A 21805-nucleotide genomic window follows, 5' to 3' on the forward strand; every position below is an offset into this window, starting at 1 on the left:
CAGTGTCATCGTTGGACTTGCAGGGTTAACCAGACGAAAATATCTTGTTATTCCACCCATGTATCCAAAATTGCCAGGCACTCGACTCAGACAAATCGACCGTGATAAAACGGAATAATACTGTGTGGTGCGGACACCGCGGTGTCGAGAGACGAGCGTTTTTGTACTCTTATATGGTGAAGAGATTATTGATCGCGCGCGGTACAGTTTCGGCAGGATTTATCCTTGTAGCCTATAAATTATCCTTGCGCTGTTTATACATCGATTACCTGCTGACAGCTTAAAAGATCCATGTGCACGAGAAAGCGTTTTCGAGTTTTAATGGAAAGAGTAGTTAGGCGCACCTGCAATGAAAATGCAGGATGGAACTGGCAGCAGTATAATGCGTTTGTTACTCACTCATAGCATCGTCCATTAACCTTACGTGTACAGTGCACACGATAATGCGGCTATGTAGAAATATAGATATATACTCGTATACAAAATACAGATATAGATATATACAAATATATATATACAAATACAAAGATATATACAAAATGTCTATGAAAACCTAACCTAATCTTTGCTTTTCGGCGTGTTGGTTTACGTAATTGTACCGATTTACCCGATAAAGCACAGCAATAATACTGATTGTGGCACTGCGTAACTGATATATACGGTCGTTACAGTTTAATCCTTTGGTGTCTAACTACGTACTTGTACAGTACTGTTTTTTGACACCCTCGTTCATTTACATGGTAATTAAACTCAAGGTAGAAAACAATACAAAAAAGAAATACACAGTTGATCAACTACACGCCGACAGAGCTATCAAAAAAATTTGTGGGAGAATTCCTCAATATGTATCTCACAATCATGAGCGGTAATCAACCAGTCATGAGGTAAGGTATCAGCAAACTTGCTATGTAATGGCTGTGATTTACAATATACCTTTAAAGCGCAGTCCGTTAAGCGGTTTTGCCTGGAGGCATGTCGCACTTTAATGGCCTGTACGCTTTGTACAGCCTGTCATTATCTCCGCATGTTTAATGCAGAACCTTGTAACCGATGCAGGAAGCGATACGGAATCCGTTAACCCTGCGGTGCTGTACTTCCGCCAAACGTTCCTACCGCTGACTGTCAAGTGGCACGCGAGTAATCGGAAACCGAACCGGCTCGCCTCAGCAAACCGGAAACGCTAAACCGTCCCACCGGTAATCCGTTCATCGGCATAATGGTACGCGCAGAAATTTCCAGTAAATGCAGTGTCCGTGTACAGAAAATGACAGTAGGCACGCATCGTACTTTACTCGTGCATCGTGCTTTGCATTGTACGTTGTACCGTACTGTACATCGTAGTATGTATACGTACTGAATTATTAACGTATCACATTTCAGGCGAATCAGCTGGGAGTGTCACGCCTTGTGTAGATCGCGCCAAAGTGCTTTCAGTCTACAGAGTATAAATACCTGCGGTTTTTCTGCTCAGATACTTCACAACTGTTTCTTCGCAATCTGTCGTTCTGTGGTTTTTCTGCTGAGGAACTTCACAACCGCTTCTTCGCAATTAAGCATTCGCTCAGTTAATTTTTTTTGCTAAGTTACGCTTTTCTCCGTACTTTCGAAACCGCTTAAAGAATGAGTAATTTACACTATAAAAAAGACGGTTCACTGGACATGCGCTACTCGTCATCGCGAGCCGCCGCCGCCAGCAGTTCCAGCAGTAGTACAGCGTATCCATCGTCTTCCATATCGGCACCCAGTCCCAGCTTCACATCTACCAATCCCAGCAGCAGTACAGCGTACCCATCGTCCTCCGTGTCGGCACCCAGTCCCAGCTTCTCTTCCAACATTTCCATGCCCTCGTACCGCGAATCTTCCGCCAGCAGTGATCTGCACTACAAAAAAGACGGAAGTTTGGATATGCGGTACACTTCATCGCGAGCCGCTTCAACCGAACCCAGTGTCGCTCGGGCAGTCCCGACGGCCAGTACAGCCAGCAGTGACCTTCACTATAAAAAGGACGGGACGCTGGATATGCGGTACAACTCTTCGCAACAGGCGGCCAGCGTCAGCAGTCCCGTAGCTGCGGCGCCTGCTGAGCGGGATGATCGGCATTATAAGAAAGATGGCTCGCTGGACATGCGGTATACTTCGTCGAAATTAGCTAGTGTAGCGAAAGATCGTAATGGCGGTCTGCATTACAAGAAGGACGGGACGCCGGACATGCGATATACTAGTTCTAAGCAGGCGGCAAACAACAACCATTCAGCTGGGTAAGCTCATAAGCTTCCAAACGATTTTGAAACCAAACCAATAATAATTATTATTCACGGTTATAACGGATACTTCGATCAATATAACAAACTACCTAACATCATTTGGCAATTAAGTGGCATGGATCCAGCTGGTCAGCAAATGTTTAATTGTTATACGGACCGACACAGTTCAACTGTGAATATCAGCGCAATCTGGATGTTCGGGATTACGAAAATTCACTCACATTGTTCATACACTTTATCCAGGAAATTGTTTCACTAACGTCGTCACTGACATTTTTTTCATTTAATTGCTTTTTGATTGTTTATATAGTTCCCAGCCTAACGCTGCGCTCGTTCCGGAAAAACTACACTACAAGAAGGACGGCACCCTGGACATGCGCTACAAATCCAGCCGTAACGCCCAACAAGAAGTGGATAACTACAACGCCCACGCTCGGGAGGAGTATCTAGAAAATCTGATGCAGGAAGCGGCGCTGCGGCGTTTGTGGCAGCAACAGCAGGCGGAAGTCATCCAGATTCCTCGTCAACCGGAATACATAACACCGGAACATCTGGCGACCATCCGGCAACAGTACACCCAGCTGGAACGGGGCGACATTGACAGCATTCGTCTGGACGATGCCCGCGAGATCCCGTATACCGCTCTAAAGATCACTGGTAAGAAACTCGGTTCCGGAGCGTTTGGCGACGTGGTCCTGGCGGAATGGGGCAGTATGCAGGTGGCGCTGAAGACACTGCGCCCGGAAGCGCAACCCAACCGCCGCGAGAGGCAGTTATTCATCCGGGAGATCGCCATCCTGGCGCAGTTAGGCAAGCATCCCAATCTGGTGGCGTTTCATGGGTACTGTCTGGACCCGTTGAGCATCGTGATGGAATACGTGGAGCTGGGGAATCTGCATAATTTGCTGCATATTTGTGTGGATCGCCAGGTGGAGCTGAAGATCGCGGATGGGCGGATTAAGAAGAATATCATCATCGGGATCGTGGATGGGATGAAAGCGCTGCACGATGCCGGGATCGTGCACGGGGATTTGAAGCCGCAGAATGTCCTGGTTGACCGGAAGTATCAGGCGAAGATCACAGATTTCGGGCTGGCCAATCTGCGTTACAAGGCATCGTCGGTGGTGCACACGGAGAAAAGTCAGGATTACGAGATTATCGGTAAGTGTGCCAGGAAAATACCAACCGTTTCATGTAGAGTATACAGGAAATCTGCAAGTACATAACGTTTTCGTTTTTACGCTTTGCAGGCGGCACTGCTGCTTATATGGCACCGGAATCCATGGACAGCACCAAGGAGTCTAATTTCAGTCAGCCTAAGTTCAGCAGCGACGTCTACGCTTTTGGCATCGTGCTGAACGAGCTGGCTACGGAGGAAGAGCCATACGCTGATCAGTACCGCAACTTTGCCGGTCATGGTCCGTTCGCCGCTGTGAAATTCGCCCAACAAGGCCGCCGACCACGCATCGGAGAGAAGGTCCGCGCCGACCTCGTGGCGCTGATTAAGAGCTGCTGGGACGCCAAGCCAGAGCGTCGTCCGACCTTTGCCAGCATCCAGGAAACGGTTCGCGGCAATCGCTTCCAGATGCCCAACGGTCCCGGTCTGAACTGAATTATTCTCGGCCATTCAGCATACACCAGATATCTTCCATCGGGCCTTAACGATTCCCTGTATTTGATTAAATTTACGACGTTTAGCGCAAAACATTTGTTCAATGTCGCACCGCATTTCGCACGTTTTATCACCGATTATTTTTCCGTAGGAGTACCGCTAATACTGCAGAATGCAGACCACAATCAGTTGATTATGGTCTTACATAGCCGTGGTATCCGCATTTCCATAGCCGCTGTATCCGTATTCCACATAGCCGTTGAATCCGTATTTCCATAATTATAATTCTAAGTTATCCAGTCGACCTAAAGAACTGTTTCTTGTTTTGGCTTCGCTTTCTGACACTTATTGAGCCATTGATTTATTTGTCGTACTTGCTGCTAAAATTAATAAAAAAATGTGGTGCCTGTGATGCGGTAATTCCCCGTTTCCGTAGTACACATGAGTCATGACCATTTTTTAATTACACAACCAACTGTCAACAAGCACTGATCGCTGGGGTGACAATCGATCGTGGAGCACGACAGCGAAACAGCGAAGCTTCTCTATTTGCCCTTTCCCGCGCTACATTCGGTACTTATATTCCGTTAACATTCATGGTGAAGGTTTTGTGTTGCGCCGTTGGGAAATCCTTTTAAGCCGATTTGTTTTCCAGTAGCCAACAACGGCAAAGTATGTGCTCTAACACGTTGCATATGGCAACATATCTGCACTGGCCACGTACCAGGATCCAGCTCATTCCCTGGACACGAACCAAGGCGTCACGTTGTCACGCACCCGCTGTCGTCGGTCGCAGTGATACACCTACGCTGTTTCCGGTGGTCGAGCATGTTCTGACGTTTTCCACGAGACTCCGCGGCCGAAGCGAGGTTCTCCACATGCCTCAAAAACTATGTCAGCGTTCCGCCAACTTATTCGATTAACCGCTACTAACGCCACGACAACAGTTACCGCTCTCAGAAATATAAAAGTGAAGCGCATGGTGTACAGGATCATGATGGCAGCGGTATTTAAAGTCTCGGTTTCCAAAGTGAACGCAATGCCCGTTTTCGCTAGCTCGGAAATGATGTCAATACTCAATAGCATCATTTCCGGGCTAGCGATAACGTAGTAAATAACTTTAAGCTTAACCAGTTTTTTTTTATACCGCGGAACAATATTCTGATTATGCCGAAGTTCGGCTGTAGCTTATCCAAGTTCGTTTCTGAACTAAGGGTGGTTCGGAAATGACCTTGGCAAGGCTACGGTCGTTGACAAGGTCGCTTGGGATGATTGCCAGTTGTCGTGTAAAGGGCACTACCCAGGTTATTGATATTCCATACGGGAGACAAAGGTATCCGTGTTGCAGTTAAGACTGAGCAGCACAAGGCGTCCGCCAGATAATATCGTCTTGCTCCAAGTTACTTCGGTAACCGTCATTCCCAAAATATTCCGTGACAGATCTACTTCCAGTCGCTATCGCCATCCAGAAATGAATACAAATCCATGGGGTCATTACTGTTTTGGTTGGCACGATACCGGCAACACGTTCCAGCAAGAAGTTCCTCGGTTCGTCGCATTTTAGGGAGGACAGCATTAGGAACGATGATTATTATTGCTTCTGCATAGTACTTCGCTGAAACTTTTAAAACCCTGGGCAGCGGACAGCAAACATTGCAAGCATAAAAATTTGCAGTAGCCCAAGAATTGTTGAGCATATCCTTTGTGCCCACACTACGACCAGGAGGTTCTTTACAGAGCGCGGGATAACAAATATATTTATTTGGTATTACGCGCTCTTTAAAGTACCGCCAATCGAACTAAGTTGCCAATGGGAGTACTGAGACTGCACGCGCAAAGTCATCGAAGCATACTGCGAAATGTACGGTATGCTTCATGGTCAAAGAAAAGAAGTTTATCGAATAATTCTGCGTAAAAAAAACTACCTATGGCTATGACCTTTACAAAGCAGTTAGACAGTGACCTGTCGGTATTGGAACATACGAGTGGGAAAAATCACCGGGGAAGCAGACGCGCAGAAACTGTTGTGTCCGGGCGCATCGTATATATAGTAAACTTGCCAACCTGTTCCGACCGATAGGAAATTATTTGCAATGCGCTTATTCACGGAGAATCCCCGGTAAACAGTGCCAAGTGGTGTTGCGCAAAGGCAGCTCCATTTGTCAGAAACGGATAGGGGGAATGCTTTCATGACGGGAGCATCCGCGAGCGACAACAGTTCCGTATTTACCTATGTAGTCTCGTTGAACTGAAGCCCAAAGTGATCTATATTTGTTTTCATGCACTGATCAACGCTGTTGCTGAAATAAACAAAGCAGAAAATTGTGCAAGTACGTGGAACTAGCGATGCCATAATTTAAATACAGTAACTATTTGCAAATCCTTTTATTGTCCATGATGAATGGACGTTTTAGCAGCCATTTCCTTCGACTGTCAATATCAACAGTTTGAGTACAGTACATCAATACTGCAGAACGAGAGATCTGGCTAACTGTATCTGTACACTGTACTCGTATGCTTTTGAAAACGTAAAATGCCAACTTAAGTTACCTGACTTTATGCTTTCGGCAATTCGAAAGAACGTTTCATATTTTTTTAAGATATTCTCATCGTTTTTTATTAAAATAAATGCTATCTATGAAAGTATTTCGCTTTTCTGCAGAAAATTGACAGTTTCGGAATTGATATTCACCGAATGAGCCTGGTTAGGCCTCATTTGCGTAGAAATCAATAGCCTTTATATCAGATACATTACTCCCAATTAGCGCATATACGAATATAACATATCTGCAACATTTATTAAGCAAAGCGCTTCTGGTATTGTTTTCTGTAAATACAGACAAATTGTGTTGCATTGTACTGTTTTTACGCACACAACTGTAGTTGTACAGAGCTCCAAAAAACCTTCCGAGGACATCGCGTATTAATCTCACATTCATCAGCAAAAGCGGCTGATATAAATCACCTATAGTCCAGTATCATTATTAGCCGACTCTTTGAATCTCGATTCATAAATGTTTAAACGACTACTCACACTTTTTGGCTTTTATCGATTATGCCGAACAAACCGGCTTGGCTGAAAGCAAGTCACACTTTCATGAGTCATCCGCTTTACACTGCACATCTCTGCATGCTGAATGCTGCCATGCTGAATGCTGCTTTCCTCTCACATGTTGAAAATCCATTCATCGAAACGCTAGCAGAATTTTCCACTTTCCGGTAGATGCGTTGCCGGTGCATAGAAGTACAGTACTGGTACAGTAACGGTTGAACACACATCGTACAATTTTTGCTCGCTGGCTAATATTATTACACCGTATCCGCGTATCGTATGTATTGATTTCTAGCGTGCCAACTTTCAAAGGAAAGCTTTAAATCTGAGACACACTTTGTTTTGCGATTTGCGCCAAAATCCAGATGTATTTTCATCAGTAAATACTACCTACGCTTTTGTTTGGACCGATTACGTCGAATTGTTTCTGCGCAGTCCGTCCGCCTCAGACTCGTTAAATTCTTATTAATTAATCCTTTTTCTCTGAGATTGTTTGGCTCACGGGAAGTGGATATGCGCAGTGGTCCCCCGAAATCAGTCGGTGCGTCGGAAGATCACGGTACCGGTGTGCATTTGAAAACGGATGGGAATATGGATGTGCAGCATAAGGATAAGGGTTCTAAGGAGACGGCAGATAACAACTCCTCAGCAAGGTACGTTTACTCCAGTCCAGGCGGATGTGAATGGTGGAACAATGTTCTATTAAAAACATTTTGTGAACGCTGCATGTGATTTTGCCGCATTTTAAACGGTTATGGCACTTATAAACTTATACTTACTTACGTATAAAAAGTTGGCGATATGGCACTTATGAAAGTTGTACGTATAAGAACTATAACTTGGGCTTACCGAATTTTTTTAACAGTACCAAAGTAAAAGTTGGATACGTTTGTGTTTTCATTTTTTAAATGTTGGCTTTTATATGGTACTCGATTAACATACAGGCAAAACCAGAAAGATGACGCGCCTGGAAAATTCATAAACGATCTGATACAGGACGACGCGCTGTTGTATCAGTGGCTGAAAGAGCGGTCGGAGACCTGCGCGACCGCCGACTCTTCTTTAAACGAAGCTCGCGCGATCCCGTACGCTGCTCTTCAACTCACCGAGACGGGACTGGGTTGCGGTTCGTTTGGCGAGGTAACACTAGCCGACTGGGGCCACAAACAGGTCGCGGTGAAGACCCTGAGCCCAGAAGAGGATGACTCTCCCCGCCAGCGGCAGTTATTCGTCCGGGAGCTTGCCATCCTAGCGGAATTAGGCCGTCATCCCCATCTGGTGGGGTTCTACGGGTACTGTCCGGACCCGTTAAGCATTGTTATGGAGTACGTGGAATTGGGGAATCTACATTATCGGCTGCATTACTGCCAGGATCCCCAGGTGGTGGCGAAAGTGAAAGATGGACGGATTAAGAAGAAGATCGTCGTGGGAATCGCGGAGGGGATGACAGTATTGCATTCTGCCGGGGTGGTGCACGGGGATTTGAAGCCGGATAATGTGCTGCTGACCCGGGAGTACCAGCCGAAGATTATCGATTTCGGCCTGGCGAATCTGTGCTGCAAGGCGTCCACGGTGGTGGATGCTGAGAAAGGATGCGATTATGAGGTTTTCTGTAAGTGCAATACCAATGCAAGTGTTGCCAGATTTTCCATAAGGACTCGAAAGAATTATGTACGTGTTTAATCACATAAAACGGTTTTTAAGTGCAATCAACATAAGGCAGGAAATTATGCTTTCTTTAAACGCATATTGCGCAAAAAAGCGGCTCTCTGTTTGAACCCCGGCGATCTCTGCGCATTCTGCTGTGTCCCTGCACCATCATTTTTTGTTAATTTATTAATAAATTTCTGAATGCCGATTAACGATTTCCTAGTTCTGTATTATACGCACAACATGTTGGTGTAATAACGTAAAAAAGTGTTTACGCTTTACAGGTGGCACTCCGGCTTACATGCCACCGGAATCCATGGTCTGTGATCAAGAGCCCACTTTTAAGGAACCAGACTTTAGCGGCGACGTCTACGCATTCGGCATCCTGCTGAATGAGATGGTCACCGAGGAGGAGCCCTACGCTGACCAGTTCGAACACTTTGCCGAGCAAGGTGGGCTTGCTCTTAGGAAATTTGCTCAACAAGGCCACCGACCACGCACTGGAGAGAGCCGGTGCGGATCTCGTGTCGCTGATCAAAAGCTGTTGGGACGCCAAGCCAGAGCGCCGTCCAACCTTTGCCAGTATCCTGACAACGGTACACGCCAGCGAGTTCCAGATGCCCAACGGCACCGCTCGTCAATGAAGCCTTAAGCAATGAAGCACTTAATTCTGAAACTGGCACAAGATGGGTTTCTTCCTGGTTTCCGGATAGTGCTACCTGACTCTTAATTATTCCATTCCATTTTTTAGGTGGAGATTCTCTTTGTTATTAACGACAATATTTGCCTCTGCTACACGCTCTGAAATTGTCAGGAAAATTACAGCTTCTGAATGCAAAATTTGCTTGTACCTGACTTCGTGATGCATACCCAAATTATAATCCTGCCGTGAAATTTGTTTCTCTGTCTACTTATAATCAGCAACAGAGATAATATTTTCGCTGAGCAGCGCTTGTCACTGCAGATTGGGGAAGGCTCAACATATGTTTTAACGAAGGTATTCGTTCGTGTTGCCTGAAGTTTTGTAAAGCTATTATTGCCAAGAAAACACTGAGCCGTTGCTGATGCCAGCAGTTGGCGCTCTCTATCGTAGTCAAGGATATCAAAGATGCTAAAAATGATTGTGGACAGTATATGAATATGGTATTCAAGTTTACATAGTTGAGGAATTCACATAAGAGGGAATTTAGAGGAACACGGTTGCAGAAAAAACAAAGTAACTGTAAACTAAAATTGCAGCGAGAAACGGGAACTTTAAGCCGGAAAACGTAGCTAATCGAGCTGGAAGATTCGTTTAATGGGAAGCAAAAGCATGCACCGGCTCACTATCTACGGTCGTCTTCATATACTTCAAGTATAGGTACTTCAAGTACAACAGCGGCAGATTGCGTATGAGCGCAGTCTTTCTTGATTTATTAATAATTATATAAGCATCTCAGTCGATAGACAAAAGAAATCCAGCCTAGGATGCACGATATCCTTAGCCGTTTCGCCCGTCAAATTTGCTGACAGCGTGAACATTCTTACCGGGTACAAATATACGAGTACAGATACTAAAGTATATTAAAAACAAATCACTATTTAAAAACAGCCATTAACTGACAAGCCCAAACAACATCAACACTCTAATGGAAACTAACGGATCCAGATGAGGGGTGTGACTGACCGGAAATTGGTGTTTGGGAACAGAGATCCTCGTTAATCGAATACCAACGCGTGACGCCGTCCAGGTGAATCGGGTCTACAAAAGCACTTCGGCTTATCTCATCTGTTCCACTTTTGGAGCAAAAAACTGTTACCGCTTAAATCGAGTATAATCGTGCCTACGATCCTTTCCGGTGACTGTTGTTCTTGGTCGCATACGGCTATCTCGACATATGTGCGCCAGATATCGACAGGTTCAATATTTTTCCAGTGAAATGATGTCAGCCAGCCCAGGGTTTGTTGGCAGTTATCCGCCTGCTTTCGGCTTTCTTTCGGCTTGTGAAAGGACCAACTTCTACCCACACGACGACTGTATGCAGTTTGCTAGTATTCGAAGCTGTATGAGGCTGTCACTGCAAGAAGTATCTACAGGCTGTTACTATGTATAAATATCACTGCAGAAGGAGGCATCTTGGTTCACGGTTCCCGTCTTCTTTATAAGTCACGCAGACATGGCTAACCCACATAATTATAAAGGTACAGTACCATTAATTTTACTGTCTTCCTGTCGTGGGAATATAGCCGAATCCACGAACAGCCATGCTTTGTCTGTCAAACCTGCGTTTTACTGTGCGATTGATTTGTATTCAGACTAAATTTAGTCGTTTGCGGAAAGGATAATACTGAAGTATAGCTTGGCGTTGCCTAAAGTCAGGACCCGCTTGGGTTTTTAACTAGGGAAGTGCACCGCTTTTGGCTAGCACTACAAGACCGAAGCGAAGCCCGAAACGTTTGCCCAAGAAGTTACTCCTCAAACTATGAACAAAATCATCTAAAGTTAACCTAAAGCATGACAGGACAGACAGGTGTCTGATTTAGGTACATCCCAAATAAAACATCAGCTTTCTCCTGGGAAATTTTGCTTGTAAATTGTGATTATTTTATACTTGTGACTAGGTTCAAATTCCGTGATTTTAAAACTCGTTTTTTAACCTTTCTAAGTAAGTTTTTTCGCACTTTCTGTTCTCTTCGATCACTTTACGCAGACCCAGTTTTTACCCAGCTGCATTTACAATACCATTCATTTCTGGTAATATCAGGGCCGCCTTCCCGTACAGAACGTATCCTTGTCAAAAACCGCTGTAGGAACGTAAATGACAGTGTAGATAGCAGACAGACATGCTCAAACTACTCAGGGCGGGATTTCGCAATTAGTTCTTTTATTTGAAATTTTTTTAAACGTTGCAGGGTGGTTAGGTTTATTATGATCGTGCCAGGAATATCAGCTTTGAATCCATGTTCGCATCTTGAATTCATTCCATTTCTACCGTTGCATGCAAGCTCGAAATACAGTGTATTATGTGTATATGAAACCCTGTCGCGCTTCTAAGGTAAATAATGGTACGCTAATAATACAGGAAACCACTATAGCCTATAGGCCATCCTCTTCAGTTTCCAATCTCGTTAATATAGTCATCCCTTACGCACCCTGCATTTTATAGACACCTGTCATTTATTAAATAGAAATACCCGGTTAACGTCTTATAGGCGTATTTTATAAGCTTTTAATTTTCTTACAACATGGTGGTTAGTCATGCTTAAGGCGTGATCGACCGACAGTCAGGATTCTCATTTTCCTCACAAACTAAGTGAACCTCAATTCATTTTCTGACCAGAAGTTCCATAGCTAAAGTTAATAAGGATACTGCTTTCAATCATATTTGTGAAACAGAAAACAGGCGCATATCTGGGCGCCCCGCTATTTAAAACGGCTGCGAAATTGCAAGTACTAATGTGAACCGCGCACAAAGACGGTTGCCCATACTGCCCATACGAATCTGTGGAAGTACAGATATGTACAGTACAAAGACAGCGATAACGATCCACCATATTTTGACGAAAGCCGAGTTGTCCTTTGACGTCAGCGGTGTGAAAACATACATTAGGTAATTAAAGCTGCTGCTGCATTGATTGCAGAGCTGCAACGCTCTGTAATTTACCCTTTTTTATAGAATACATTCTTGCTTTACCATTTTCACAAATTTCTGGTAAGCAGTCGTAGAATTATATTTTCAGGATAACTCAATTTTATCCAAAAAAGGATAAGTGCACTCGTTATCGTCCTTGCACTCGCATGCGTAAAGTTTTGTTATTTCCGAATATTCAGGTACCGGAACACTGCTGTGACGTACAAAATAATCCAACCTGAGCTCTTTACAGTCGCATATAATAAGCCAATCTAGTTTAAGTTCCATGAAACGAAGTAAGTCATATACCACTCCGAATGGATGAGTTCAGTTTAGGCACAAGATGACAGTTGACGAGGTTATTGTGTCATGAAGGCATCTAGCCAACACCAGTGGACTTATGTACGGCTTCTTCGTCAATATAACGAGATTGGTCAGTATTGTCTACGTGCTTAAAGAGTTGTACTTGCTTAAAGAGTAGCTTAAAAGAGTAACTACAGAGTAGTAGCTTGTTCTTATTCGTTCGCTCCACCGACTGGCTGTAGCTCGTATTATGTAAATAATGTAGCCATAACTCACGGTAGGTGTGTTCCAGGTGTGAGGCAGACTTTGTAGAAAAGCTGTCCAAATCTTGATTGGTCAGTTGGTCTCTCATTTTCCTCGAACACGTATAAGCTCAGACACTTGTCGCGTCGCCTGTAATCTAAACGTAACGGTATACGGCCACTACCGCACTGGCCGGAACCCTTCTAAAAGTACAAAATCAGATTAGAGCAGAACTAGAAATTTCTGGAAAACATTCTTCTTTTTACCTGGAAATTCAACTTTTCTGGTAAGGCAGAGCGCGCTTGGTACGCGTCGATACTTGCGTGTCTTCTGTTGATCTCTGACATCCAGCCATGCAAGGTATGTAGAATCAAATTCTGTTGGGTGCAGCCCTTGTGTTGGGTCATTATAAACACCTTCAAACTTTCCACATCATTTGGTGGATCAACAAAATACCTAAGACATTAAAAGCGTTATCCGGGAGTCCTGAAGCCTATAACTGATAAGCTTTGCTTTGAACCATTTTTTCCCTTATTCGGTGCATGATAGTGAAACTTTTTAATAAACCATTCCGTAAAACTTCGCAAAAGGTTGCTCTTGAGAAAGATTAGAAGTTGTGAAAGCGTTAACAGCACCGGCACAAGAATATACACCCCATCCCCGAAATAAGCCCATCCGCCATGATCTTCAAACTATTTGCACCCCAAGGTTACAAATTCGGTAATTACGGTACGGTATATTAGTTAAACGTGCACTGATTCTAGTGGGATCGAGCCGAATACAAGTACCCATTTCTCATAAATCGTGCTGCAGACTCTGTACTCGTAGTGCAGTTTCATCTAACGGCTGCAGTAAGTTTTACCTGGTAAAGCACGAGCATAACGCTGGCCATATCCAACGTTTCCATTTCCGTTCAGTCCCGTTTTTGGCTATGGCCGATATTCGACTTCGCAGCTGGCTAAGGTGGCGGTGATCAAAGGGTGGACAATTTATTTCCAGGTTAGTCAGCAAGGACCTTGCTAAGGCAAGATGGTTGTCGTTATTTGCGAATTGATATGACCACAAAGAAAAACTGATTTCAATATCCGGAACGATAGCATTACACCAATGAGTTGTACTGAAAGACCGCATGATCCTCTCAAGCCCTGCGGGCGATTTTGGTTTGACATCAAAGTCCGTGAATGTGCTGTTTTTAATGGCGAAGCGTTTTGTTATTTCCGAATATTCAGGTACCGGAACACTGCTGTGACGTACAAAATAATCCAACCTGAGCTCTTTACAGTCGCATATAATAAGCCAATCTAGTTTAAGTTCCATGAAACGAAGTAAGTCATATACCACTCCGAATGGATGAGTTCCGTTTAGGCACAAGATGACAGTTGACGAGGTTATTGTGTCATGAAGGCATCTAGCCAACACCAGTGGACTTATGTACGGCTTCTTCGTCAATATAACGAATTTTTTGGATTCGGTAGATGAGATTACTGCGTTCCAGGTGGTGCAAACTCTACAAAAAATGGATCTGTCGTACGATGAATTGACTGCCAGTTTCGCTGATTGATACTGCTATTACACTAAAAGACAAAGAACAGTATCTGTAATGTAATGCAGTAGGGCATAGAAACTACAGCCCTGCCAAGCCAAGTTGGGGCAGTTCCGCAGTTGCATAAAATAATTTGAAAATTATTCTTGTAAGCCATCTTCTGTTTCTTCTTAAACTTTTCTAGTGTAACTTTTTATTGCGGATCCACAAAAACTAAAATCAAAAAGTTTTAATATTCACGTAAGCAGCCAGGGGGGAATTAGGGGAAGGGGGAACTAGTCAATTTTGGGGTGCTTATAACTGACCTCATGAAACATTCCCCAACCAATATATTTTCGTGGGCCTTTTCTGGAAACCGTTAAGTGACCCATGAGGTATATGTTGCAAGCAAGCAAAATAATCGTGCGCGATTGATGCTTGAGTTGGCCTCGGAAAGAGGTTCATCTCCCACAGACTTCTATGTTAAAGAGTACCTCCCGAAGCATGAGGTTGCCTAGCGCACAGATCAAGGCAGCTTTGAGTCTCTATTTTTCATGGATAGGGCGTAGGTCACATCAGATCATTTTAACATTCCGATCGATGTCTATGACATTGGTCGGAAGTTGCAAGTGCGACAAGATATGAACAAAAAATCAATAAAGCGACGATGAATAAAAGTTGTGGCTGCTCTTCAAAGCTCTTGAAACAAAATGAACCATGCAAAGTCTGTGTACGAAAACAATTAAATTAACACTGAATACTCAGCCAACCAGATTCTATCGAAATCAGCTATATATGATTTCCCGTAACCATACGGCAAGCATGCAAAGAAGGTCATCGCCCAATTCCACAGTGCCCGCAGTCATACTGCAAAGGTCACACAGGCTTGGTAGGAATCGGCCCCTCATAGCATAATCTAGAAGAGTTTTTACTGCCAAATTATTCAAACGTATCATCTTGGGATTCTGGAACCCAACAAAGCGAAGAGCGAATTTTAAGTGTGAGGATGGGTTTTGAAGCAACTGGGTTGAGCCGATTTTTTTAGCTACCCAGTTACAATTTGTATCTCACTATAATTCGAAACACGCTTCCGGTTCGGAAATCTCGAGTGCAAAAAGTGTTGGACATGTACAGTGATAATTTTAAAAATTGTTCAATATGTATTTGCTAACAGGTGACCTAGGGTAAATTTTGGGAAAAACTGCCCCAACTTGACTTGGCAGGGCTGTAGAATGGCTAACCAGGACTAATTACCGGCTATACATATATAATACCTATACGAGAAATATTGACATATTCTGTGTGGTTTTACGTTCGCTTAGCTGATGTCAACCGGAGCGCGCAATAGAACAGTCACTCCCAAAAGTACGAGTATTTCGGTTTCTTTTTCGAAGTCGACCACTTTTACTGTACGGGTCAGCACATCGATACGCATTCTAATGATTCGGAAAGGGAAACAACACAGGCGGCAATTTACGCAGAATGTGTTTCTGGGCCGGCGAAGGATTGTACCGGTTTAAGTGCAGGCGCATTTAAACCGGGACTTACCAGAGCATTTGCAGTGTACATGTGCATTTGGTGTGCACGGACAGACATCACGAGTTACTTACAAGTGGCGTAAGTACTCGTATATGCGGCCAACGCGCATGTACAATGTAGGACTAAATGGTCGCATAGCCCCATACCCAGCATTCTGTGATGGTGACGACGGATAATATATTTTGATTACACACTCGCACAGAGGACTTTACTACGCTTCGGTCAAATATTAAGGGGAGTGACCCGGTACATGGTACCCAATTTGTGTTTTGTTGTTGTATGACATTGGTGTCAATATGTGTATGTAGTGGGCTTTTGGTGCGGGTCCGTGCCGTAGCGATCTGTATACATTTTAAACGTGGAACTAGATTCTTTTTGCCACGCCCACTGGACCATTGCCAATGAAACTACTGCCTAAGCACTTACTCCTGTTCAAAGTTGATTTTTGTATTCCGTAATATGACATTGGGTTTCTTCTGGATGTGATGCCTAGTAACGGGATGACTGTAATTGCGGACATGGACGACAGTGACCTTACACAGCACGCCCGTGGCAGAAGTCATCAAGACCATTGCCAATGAAACTACTGCCTAAGCACTTACTCCTGTTCAAAGTTGATTATTATCCGTATTCCGTAATAACAGCCTACCTGGACGCTTTCTTCTGTCACGCCGATGCCTAGTATCTACGTAGATGACTGTAATTAGCGGACATGGACGGACAGTGACCTTACACAGCACGGCCGTGGCAGAAGTCATCAAGTCGAACGAACACCGGACGGGTATGGCCATATTTTATTCGTGTACGGCCAGTATGGGCACCGACAAAGAAATAATATCTGTACGGTTGCTTTTAAATTCTAGTCGAAACCTGCTTTCAGCGTCCAATTCATAACCGTCCGGCGTCAGTCCAGCTTAATGCCCCTGTCCACGACCGACCGATATCATGGCGCACGGCCATGCCTTCTAATTAATTGGTATCAACCACTCTGGCAGAAGTCAGATTTGTGCGAGTTGCAGTTTGTGAAGTACATTAAATACTATCCAAAAGCTACCCGGGCTTAGTGAGTTACCTTCTTAACAGGTTTAGATGGCAAACGTCTACATAACTGAAGATCGAGAACTTGGGGGCGCACAATATCTCCACATTGTAGTCGAAATTAGGAATGGCTAAAAAGACAAAATTTAATCCTTGCAAGCTCGTTATGATAAGACGGAAGTGCTTCATTAACGCTATGAAGCATTGGTCTTAACTCGCAACATGGACAATATCATTCGGACATTGATTACCTGGAGCGGCTACCACATCTGCGACCGACGTCGACCAACGTTTTGACTGGTTTACAGAACCAATCGGTTTCACAAAGGTTTCCAAGAAGATGGGCAACTGACTTAAACGCTCTTGGCAGCCTTGAATTTGCCTTTTGGTTAATTTTTTCCCGCTTAAAACATACACGCCGTTCTCGTGCGCACTGATGATTTTTGTTTCCGTTTTATCTAGCCACCAACTGGCAAACCATCGACATTCTTGGCATTTATTTATAATTGACAAAAACTCCCACAACGAAGTGTCGGGACGTTTGAAGGGATGTTTACCGATAAAGGAAATGGTTGTTGCCACTGAAATGAATGTCTTGAAAAATGATCGCGGTCTGAGGACGCTGCGGTGCCTTATGGGGCGGCGGATCCGTGCGTCGTATTTTCCATCACTGATAATAGTCCTTATAACGTCTCCTCTGACCGTGTTTATACGCACGCGAAATATTATAATCTTCTTGAAGAATATTTTTATCCGCTTTTGAGTAACAATTTCGCTGAGATGCCATCTTTCTGTTGCTTTCGCATTGGCGTTCAAATTCGCTAATACCTCGATGTGCGTGATTCTTGAGCTGATCGAACGATTCCTGTTAGACGAACGCTCACCCTCACGCAAATTTCTCCATTCAATCAACTGCGCATCGCTGTTTTTGCTGGCACTCACTATAAGTCCATTACTTTGAACATCCAAAACATAACCGCGATAAAAACAGTTTTCATCACCTACTACATCCACGAAGAAATCCTGATAGTATCGATGCACCCGAATTAGATCAATACTGCTTATGTCCATTCCAGATTTCTTTACGAAGCATTAGGGAGCAGACAGAGACTTGGCATATACTGTACCACAATGGTTAATGCAGAAAATGTATTATAGTTTCTAAATTCGGATCTCTTCGCGTTGCAAAAATAGAAAAAGGGACCCGCTTTCCTCTTTAAAACCAAATGGCGTAGCAAAGTCAAATAGTAGGCATTTTGCGTCTACCGTCTGGAGTGAGTATTCGATCGATAACAACATACAACAACATTGGCACCATGCGCATCCATTCACTGACATGTGCAAACCTGATACTTCCAGCATTACGCTGCCGTCAAGATCGATAGTAAAAACCCGTACCTACTGTACATTAATTTTATGGCTGAGGCAAAGTACTATGTACGCATTGCGAATATAGCCAGGGCCACCATATCGTATGGCAACATATTGATTCCATCGTTTAGTAAGTATTGTACTATTGTGGAGTATGTATTGTGGAATGTGGAGTGTGCACAAATTCATGTGGAGTACAATTAAAATATAATATATAGTATGCCTTACCATAAGTAAAATACAGTAATTCTAATTGCTGAAAGGGCGAACGGAAAAGAAATGGCGATCCCGCAGGGTGGGTAAAGATTGCTGTTACACGAGCCACATAGGACCAGCCCGGAACTGCTCGGTAACAACCTTTTGTTAGTTGTTACCGAGCATAGTAATACGTATCATGTTAAAAATGCCGGTCACTTTATGAACGATTTTTGAGTCCTTCAATGTAATTGTATACTGTAATGAACTTATTATAACATCTAAGGAAAGTGGTAAGTTTATGGTATCGTGCACCCCCTATTTACCGTCATTTTATGGATTTCTGAAGCCTGAAGGATACTGCAGAGATATAGTGTGGTACGGCAGTGCCTAAAAAAATTGAAATTTTGGAGGATGCATAAAGGATAAACAGAAAAAACTGCGGGATTCTGTGGATACAAGCCAAAACTTATGCCCGGGAAAATTTAACTTGTATTCCTACTAGCCGTGCCATAGGTCAAATGCGAATCCATGCAGCAACTCAGCGCATTCATTCGGCTGCCAACATTAAAGCGTGCAAATAACCTTCTCGTATCTCCACTTTGAATGAAGGAGCAAAGTTTAACCGGTTCGGTTTGAAACTAAAGCCAACTAAAAGCTCTATAAAATTTTGGTGAAGGTCCTCATACCACCGTTTACCACCTTAGGCTCCTAATACCACCTTTCGTACCGCCTTTGGCTCCTAATACCACCTTTTGCACACCACGTTTGACTCCGCATACCACCATAACCTTTTTTTCAACTTTTAATAAAAATGATATAAAAATGGTGTTGACTGTGGGCCATTTGCTGCGGCATTCGCATATGTCCTTTTCTACAAAAGAAGCCCGGCAGAGACATCGTATACCGGCAAGGTATTCGAAAATGGATTTTAGAATAATTTGAGAAAAAAAGCTGCTTCCACTAAAAAGACGCACCGGAGGAGAAGCCCTGAGAATTACCAATCCGGGATTTTATTTCATATCGCTTTAGATGCGGGATTGTACGAAGCCCAGCGTGCAGATATGGATGTAGCTGCGCAATCTAGGTAATCATTCAGTTATTCCAGATATAAAAAATTAAAAATGGATAGACACTTGCGGAAGTTAAGTATTAAACAAATGGTGGTATGCGGAGTCAAAAGTGGCCAAAAGGTGGTACTAGGAGCCAAAGGTGGTACGAAAGGTGGTATTAGGAGCCAAAGGTGGTATAAAGGTGGTATGCGGAGCCTTCAAAATTTTTACTCATGCCTTAAAATCAATAGGACAACGTGTCGCTGCTCTTAGAAAATAAAGATGTCGTTGAACAACAACCGAATTACGCCATAAAAACGGATACCGTTAAAAGCATTTCATTTTGGGATTCCACGATGCGAGGGTTCCCGTAAGATGGCTGCTACCTAAGTCTGGAGGAAGGGCTGCATTCGGAAAGTTAGGTGCGAGGTCGTTTGGTGCTGCCATGTGAGCAATATCTACCTTTAGCACCGCGTAATTGCCTTTTGCCAGCCAACCGGCCAAGGGAGATGATCGTGCTTTTGTGATTAAACTTAAAATCTTTTTACGTGTACCTTTTTACAGTGACCTTTAGCGGCTGAAAGAACGTTCGATTATACCGAAACCGAATAGCGGTATAACTGTGTATCTGTACATCTGGGGAAATTCAATGATTCTGTTATAAATTATTCGTAGGTTCAGTATGCAAATCTTACTTGGTCGTTTAGGCAAACCGGCCTAATCCGTTACTGTCAAAAACGCGTTCTGCACCAGCCATTCTTCCAGCACATCATCCGCCCGGAACCAGCAGCTATACCGGCCAGCGTCCTCCCGCTTCACCGACTCAATAATCAGCGCCATGTAGCACTTCCCCTCGATCGCTTTCTGCCACCAAATCATACCTTTCCGACGCCGCACTACATGGCGCAGATGATCTGCGTAATTGGCTAGCAGGATGTCGTGATCGTTGGTCCACATAAACCGCGGCTCCAGACCGCCGAACATACTGTCGAATCGCACACAGCAGCGCATCTCCACGCGCTCCCCGATCTTAGCGGTGACGTTCTTCATGGGCGGAGTGAAGAGCTGCTGCGCGGTGAACACAGCGCTGACGACATACCGCTGACTGACAAAGACCTCGGCCCCACTGTACCATCGGCATTCGTAGCGCCCGGTACTGGAGTGGCTGAAGTCCTTTAATGTGACAGTGAGGAAGGTGCTGTTGTGCGGATGTACTTTGAATCCAACCAGCGATCCGGTGGCGTTGGTACATCCACAAGCGGTGGCGCTGCGGCTCTTCTCCGGTCCACTGTCCGGCCTGGTGAATTCCATGTCATTCCAGCCGATCGCCGCGTGGCTGTTGCCGTCAGGACGCGTAGAACGGGTGTCGTGGCAGTGGAACGTTACCGGCGCTCGTTCCGCTGCCTTGATTAAGATGACATTGCGAAGGGCATACGGGTGCCAAGACGGATTGGTGAGGTTTCCTAGGTGTACTGACCCGCTCGGGTTTCTGAAACGGGCAGCATCTAGTCGCTCTAGGACTATAATGATAAAAATTTTAAAGTGCTTCACAAAGTATTTTTTTGAGGTATGTTACAGTGCGCACTGCGCATCCGCCTGCAGTTTCTGGAAAAAAATAATGTCAGTATGAATTCAATTATTCAAGTATTCCTTTTAAAAAGCGCGAATTTGTTTCTTGAGCTGATACAGGTCAACAACCGTTAAACGATCACAAATGGAAATTCACTGCAGAATATCTACGCTAATTTATATGGTGCCACTACAGTTTGTGACGTCGTAGCTGGCCCTATTGAACGGTTCAGACGGCGGCGATCCTCCAAATACTTACACAAAATTTTAACGAAACGAGAAACCCAACTGTGTTCGTCTGTGTTGTGAAAAATTGTATAATCAAGAGACATCAGCTGTACGTACCAACGCACGTACGTACTAACCGAAATGATTTAGCCCAGTGTTTATTGACATACAGAGTACTATTACGTTTGGACACAGTACAGTAATATGTAAATACGGGTTCTTAAGTTAAATGCGTATTACAAAGTTTTTTAATAGAATTTGTTCCACAAGCCAAATCAAAGTAAATTACCTGTTGCCTGCTACTAGTACTTACTTTCTTCCCGGCTCAACCATCTCTTAGCGGGGCAAGCCATAGTATGACACACAGCAAAGGTGACAATAAAATGAAAGAAAATCTCCATTCTGGTTTTTCCTTTGCGATAACAGAGCGTTGAATATCAGGGGCTATTCGAGACCCCCATCGACCATGTACTATTTTTTTAAGCCAATTCTGACCACGTATTAATGATCAGCGAATTTTTTTGAACTAGAAAGTATTTTTTGAAATTTTTTTCGG

At 44.0% G+C, this 21805-nt stretch overlaps 3 protein-coding genes across 5 annotated transcripts; 2 read left to right on the plus strand and 1 right to left on the minus strand.

Moving 5' to 3' along the window:
• The first annotated feature begins 1436 nt into the window (after positions 1-1436).
• On the plus strand, positions 1437-4288 carry LOC129598822 (uncharacterized). The gene is made up of 3 exons (XM_055496889.1): positions 1437-2258; positions 2575-3425; positions 3515-4288. The coding sequence occupies exons 1-3, from the start codon at positions 1621-1623 to the stop codon at positions 3874-3876; spliced, it is 1851 nt and encodes a 616-aa protein (XP_055352864.1). The 5' UTR covers positions 1437-1620; the 3' UTR covers positions 3877-4288.
• A 2783-nt stretch (positions 4289-7071) lies between these two features.
• Positions 7072-9599, plus strand: LOC129598823 (uncharacterized). Its single transcript, XM_055496890.1, has 3 exons — positions 7072-7581; positions 7873-8540; positions 8863-9599. Exons 1-3 carry the CDS (start codon positions 7442-7444, stop codon positions 9228-9230), a joined length of 1176 nt encoding a protein of 391 aa, XP_055352865.1. The 5' UTR covers positions 7072-7441; the 3' UTR covers positions 9231-9599.
• Positions 9600-10053: 454 nt separating this feature from the next.
• Positions 10054-21692, minus strand: LOC129598818 (uncharacterized). 3 transcript variants are annotated; one of them, XM_055496884.1, is made up of 9 exons: positions 21563-21692; positions 20148-20972; positions 17086-17955; positions 16869-16965; positions 13598-14242; positions 13002-13191; positions 12769-12938; positions 10378-10577; positions 10054-10319 (listed from the first exon to the last, which is right to left on the minus strand). In XM_055496884.1, the coding sequence occupies exons 3-9, from the start codon at positions 17903-17905 to the stop codon at positions 10204-10206; spliced, it is 2238 nt and encodes a 745-aa protein (XP_055352859.1). In that variant the 5' UTR covers positions 17906-17955; positions 20148-20972; positions 21563-21692; the 3' UTR covers positions 10054-10203. The 3 variants fall into 3 exon arrangements, 1 of the variants encoding a protein (XP_055352859.1); XR_008691805.1 differs by lacking the exons at positions 20148-20972; positions 21563-21692 and having other exon boundaries at positions 10378-10635; positions 17086-18328; XR_008691806.1 differs by lacking the exons at positions 20148-20972; positions 21563-21692 and having other exon boundaries at positions 10378-12568; positions 17086-18328.
• Between the last annotated feature and the right edge of the window lie 113 nt (positions 21693-21805).

The sequence above is a fragment of the Paramacrobiotus metropolitanus genome, unplaced genomic scaffold (assembly GCF_019649055.1).
Source record: "Paramacrobiotus metropolitanus isolate TYO unplaced genomic scaffold, Prichtersi_v1.0 Parri_scaffold0000130, whole genome shotgun sequence".
In the NCBI taxonomy this organism is placed as follows: domain Eukaryota; kingdom Metazoa; phylum Tardigrada; class Eutardigrada; order Parachela; family Macrobiotidae; genus Paramacrobiotus; species Paramacrobiotus metropolitanus.